Source organism: Nannobrachium achirus (genome assembly GCF_963921795.1).
Source record: "Nannobrachium achirus genome assembly, chromosome: 4".
NCBI lineage: Eukaryota > Metazoa > Chordata > Actinopteri > Myctophiformes > Myctophidae > Nannobrachium > Nannobrachium achirus.
The window spans coordinates 12,431,736-12,437,345 of record NC_137813.1 but is presented as its reverse complement, the minus strand read 5'-3'; the positions used below and the strand labels follow the sequence as shown (position 1 = coordinate 12,437,345).

General features: G+C 41.2%; 1 protein-coding gene across 1 annotated transcript in view; it reads right to left on the bottom strand.

The window, feature by feature from the left end:
* Positions 1-3,973: 3,973 nt before the first annotated feature.
* Positions 3,974-5,610, bottom strand: part of LOC308282654 (tetratricopeptide repeat protein 19, mitochondrial-like) — a gene marked incomplete at both ends in the record, with an annotated part of 3,103 nt that continues 1,466 nt past the window's right edge. The window contains one exon of the mRNA XM_080723043.1: positions 3,974-4,007. Within this exon, the coding sequence (XP_080579169.1) occupies positions 3,974-4,007 (34 nt within the window). The remainder of the gene's footprint in view (positions 4,008-5,610) is intronic.

The following is a 5,610-nucleotide window of genomic DNA, read 5'->3' as shown; positions in this document are numbered from 1 at the left end:
AGGTATGATTTCTCACTATTTGGAATGTCACACCAGATGACTTAGTGTCACACCAGATGACCATATCTTCATGTGTCAAAGCAAACTGTGTTTTAACCTACCTATTAGTGAGTACTGAACTTTACTGATTGATTAAACAATTACCCAGGAAAAACAGCAACAGTAAAATTGCTTTAACATTAAATAACATGGCCTTAATATTTCTGAACAGGATAGTATTGTTGGGCCTTAACATAGGATAACAAAGAATTGTAGTAGTAGATGGATGATGAGGATGTGCACAGGAATGCTACGCACACCTAAGTCTTCTGCCGGCCCACGGCAGAAGGATCTTAAAGAGACAATAAGGTGCATAGCCACACTGGGAGCCAAGGCAACATTTTATTAACACCAATTATTGGAAACAACTCAGCATTCAGGTGTATTACTTTTTTCCGAAGTCTCCTGAACTTGAACACAGCATTTTGAGTTGAACAAATTTATTTACGAATCATGTCGTTACACCACATCTCCACTAGCTAAAGAGTGCTGGGTTGTGCAACTCCGAAAATAGCTGATCTACAAGCTCTCGCAGCACAATGCGTTGAGAGCTTGTAGATCAGCTATTTTCGCTATGTTTGTCTCGGGTCCTACCTTACCTCATTGTCCAGTCCAGTGAGTGAAAGTACAAAAGTATTAGATTAGATTAGAATAGACATTTAGACTGCATTGTACATCAGCCAGTCACATTTGGTGAGGGTATCTAGACATTTAGACTGTATTGTACATCAGCCAGTCACATTTGGTGAGGGTAGCAAACCGTTTGCCCTGTTGCGGTTCTGCTATGCCACAGACAACTTCCTGCTCTTTGTAGAAAATGCAGTCTCGCCCCTTTGGCCAGACAAAACCATTTTTCATTTTTCCAAGTTGATTCATGCAGTTTATCTCTAGCCCCTCCTTATTAATGGTAACAATCTGCCCCACATATGGCTTTCCCTCATATTTGATTATGACAAACTGTCCTTGTGTGTATTCATCTGAGGAGGTGTCTGAATCCTCAGCTTGGGCCTCTCCAATAGATGCACTTGTGTGTCCAGCACCTGAGTAGAAGACCTTCAGGAGGAGACATTTAAATGTAATTTATTTGTCAGGTAGATTGTTTTTAGTAGTAAAATGTAATTACTAGCAAGTCCTCAAGTTTGCCAAGTATGTTATACTCACTGAGCTCCGGAAGCTGTTTTGGGCCTGCAGCTGACCTGGGAAGGGGGCAGTTCCGCAGATGGGCCACCACTTAGTTAAGGAAGAAAAGGAATGAATGGATGACATAAGTTACTTTATTGTCATTAAACAGGTACAATTACAGGTATCATAAAATTGGCAAAGAGAATGATTTAGTTATACTTACTCATCACTTGTCTTGTCACCTGGCACCTCAGCCCTGGAGACTTGGTCGAACTGTAATTTCCGTGGGTTGTGACAGGTGCAGATCTGAGGAAACTGGCAGAAACAACTCAGGTCTCTGTAAACTATCTTTCCCGGGAAGATAGAAAGAACCTGGTGCGTAGTGCTGATGCCAGTCACTGGACGCACTGATGGAGGGACCATTTCATCCATGTTGGATATCTTCTCTTCTTCGATCCACATGACAGTGACTTTTTCAGAGGACTTCTGTAAATACTCACACAGATCCCTCTGTGTTTGTAGGTCACTGCCTCCGAGGACATACATGTCTGCCTTACGCTTCAGCACCCCTCCCACACCATCAGGTGCGCCCTTTCCATGGGAACGCTCTGAAAAGTTCCAGGTGACCCGCTTGAATCCCCATGTATAAGGAATGCTGCTCATGAGGAAGCAGTTTGTGCGATTCCGGTACTGGGTTGCTGGCCCATCACTGAGGACATGCAGGGTGTCAATTGCATTGTCTTGTTTTCCTCGGAAATCATCAATAACTGGCTTGATGTGTGCCCACACAGCACGCTCATCATGGCGTAAGGACTGTGAAATGGTGGCATAGCACTGGGAGCCACTGACTGAGTAGGCAACTCCGGTATGCACTGTTGCCTGCTGCCTATTGCCACCAAAATGAAACGCCTGAATCTCTGTGTTTAGTTTACATGCATAGTTCTCAGAAAAGTCTATATGCAAGACCATTTCATTGGGTTGGATGCTCTCCTTGATGTGTCTGAACTGCTTCACCTGATGAAGCCAGTTGAGCTGATGACTTGCAATCGCACTGAGCCTCTGGTTGAACACATCAGTGAGTCCAAATTAATCAATTTATTTGAATTGTGCTAAATCTATAACTAGTAGTCCTACTTTTTTTCCTTCTTTTTATTTGTTTTGCTGTATCCAAGTAAGGATAAGAACAGCTATGGTTTTGTTTAAATGCCCTTCCTCCATATCCATTCATTCATCACTATACAGTATGTTTGTGTATTTTGGAAATAATAAAATCACATTTTCTGTACCACCCATTTTCTGTTGTCAAGTGTCTTATATTAACTGCTTATAACGGATAGTTATTATAAAGTGTTACCACAATATAAGGTTTAGGTTTCTGTGAAGGGGTTTCTGCTCTGTCTGATGAATTTGCTGTATCACCGAATGAAGCTAAATTAAATTATGTAAAAATGTTTAAAACGTTGTTTTAAACATGTTAAAATGTTTTAAATGGACAAAAGAAACATGGGACTTGTTATTTATTGTTATGTCTGTAGGAAAATACAGTATATATCATCTGGTGTGACAATCAAGTCATCTGGCGTGACAAGCAGATATGTCACACCAGATGACGAAGTGTCACACCAGATGACGTTTTCTGCATTTAGGACTACCTTGAGGCTACCAGGTACACATTAGCATGCTAACAACATGCTAGCTATAACAAAACAACCTAGATTTACATGTAATTATGACCAAAGTTTCAAATAACTTTTGCTTTATTAATGAAAAAGGTGTCACACCAGATGACATCCAGAAGTGCCACACTTGTCAAAGTTTCAACAAGATGGCATTTCATGAAAATGTTAAAATCATAACTCACCTCAGACACCTGTCTTGCAGTTGTGCTGGGAGTGCTGAATAGCCTTACAGAAGAAGGACCTCTCTAGCCCAGTAGGTGTCCAAATTATTGCCTGTTTAATTTTTCCAAACTAGTGTCACACCAGATGATTTTGGTTTGGGGGACAAAATCTTTTTGATCAGAAATGACTGAAAACATTATGCTTGGACTTTGAAAAGATATAGGCTCACAAATAGACTTTTTTTTTTGCCTAAATTCATTTTTAAATGAATTTTAGCAATTATTTTTCTTAGTTTTATTCAAGTTCCCACTTTGAGAAACAAGGTCGGGACAGTCACACCAGATGACATTTACCATGTTTGGTTGAAGATTCTGAAGAAATGAGGAATGAAATGTTTTAATCTTGAGTAAGTTCACATAAAGCTTAATGTCCTGCACAATATTCAGAAGGTTTTTGACAAATATATTTTTTATTTATACATGTTTGACACCGAGGACAGCGAAAACGCTACGTCACGTCACCCACCCATATATGCTCCAAAAAACGTACTTTTATTATAGGCAACTGCAACGTTTCGACTTTACGTCTTCATCAGGCAAACCCACTTTTGCCTGATGTGGCTCATCATCAACTTGCGACAGGCATTTCCCCTACTGAGTGAAAGATTAGCTATTTCTAGATGAAATAAAATATTTAAGGTGTTTTTAATTTTACATTGTAGTTATAGAGGACAATTATAATGTATTAAGACATTTGTCGTATTAGTCAGGGATCACTTTAAGGAACCCTGAGGGTTAGGCTATAATTATGTTGTCTATTGTGTAGCGAGAAAGAGCCACGCAGCTGTATGCAATCAGTGTGTGTTGTGTCTAAGTCAAGTCACACACACACGCACACACACACACACACACACACACACACACACACACACACTCTATGTGCACATACATTTTTATACTTTTTGAAAATGTTTACTTGAAAATCTTCAGCCTTCGGCCATCCGGCCTGGCAGAGGCAATAAAAAGAAATCACACCGAGTGTGAAAGTGAGCAGTGCTATTTATGAGCTAATTGTATGCATCTTCCGACTTCTACTGTAGGCTACTGTGTGTGATTTCAGCGAGCCCACACATTTTCTGCAGTAACTGCTTTTCTAGTTTACATAATAAGTCAAATGTACAGAACCAAGCCTTATGCTGCCTGGACAGGTAAGGACAATAACAGACATTTAAAATAATGTATATAGGCCTACTGTAAACAGAAAAAAATATATACATTGCATGGCCACATACATTATTAGACAGAAATACAAAGAGGGGGCGCTCGCTATACCTAGCGGTCCAGGCGCATACCACATAGGCTCTAATGCCTGACACCAGGGGTGTCACACCAAATTCTGGGCCCCGGGTACAAGGATTCACTGTGGGGCCCCTGTGCTTTAACTATTAAAAAATAGCAGATATACAAGCTGCGAGCTTGTAGATCTGCTATTTTTGAAAAATCATGAAAATGTGTGCAAGAAACCTATGTCAAGGACCCCCAAGATGATATGTATTTGGCCACGGACCCCGATCTCAAAATATTTCGTTCCAGGGACCCCCAGAAGCAAAATTTGAGTTAGAAATGTTCGCTTAAAAATTGCATATTATTCAAAGATTTTCACACATTTTCACGACTTTTTCAAAAATAGCAGATCTACAAGCTCGCAGCGCGGCACTCGGTGCCGCGCTGTGAGCTTGTATATCTGCTATTTTTCAATAGATAAAGGTATTAGGGCCCCTCCACCTTGGGCCCCAGTAACTCAGTCTAACTTTCCTACCCCTTGTGACGCCCCTGCCTGACACCGGGAGGCTCTCTCCATTCCGACATGTCGCCACTCCGAAATGGACTTCTTATTGTCGGAGTGGCGACACTCCCATGGGCCTAAGGTTTAGGGTTAGGGGTAGAGATAGGGTTAGTGTCGGAATGGAGACATGTCGGAAAGGAGACATGTCGGAGTGGAGAGATGCACCCCCTGACACCGTGTGGCAGGATTGAGTCCCGATCCCGATGACCTTTGCTGCATGTCACTCCCCGTGTCTCTCCCTGTTTCCTGTCCACCTACTGTAGCCTACTATCAATAAAGGCAGGAAAAAATAACTCAAAAAAGAAATTCAAGTACAGTCAAACACTTGGTCCAAAAGGATAAACCAAAACGTTCTGTGGACCATTGAGGTGCTATATTCAATTCATCAACATACCATAAAAAATAACACCAAATTACAATATCATCACAAATTTTAAACATTATGTGTACAGGGGAGGGGGGTGAAGGCCGTAAATGCCACCACCTTTCTATGGGAGAATTGAACACACCACAGCAGACGATGTGGGTCACTGTCAATGTGACATGTGCAATTGGGACCCTAGGGAAATTCTCTCATTTGCAAATCCCGCCCCATTCTGCCCTGTTACTATGGTGGTACAAATGACCCTGGGCAGATTGTTTTTATAGTGGCAGTGAATGGGGGGAGGGTATTTTCATTGCCTCATTATTGCAATTTAAAGTACCAAAGGAAAAACATCTAGGTGATATTAATAAAAAGGGAAGACAAAGGTACAGTAGTTAC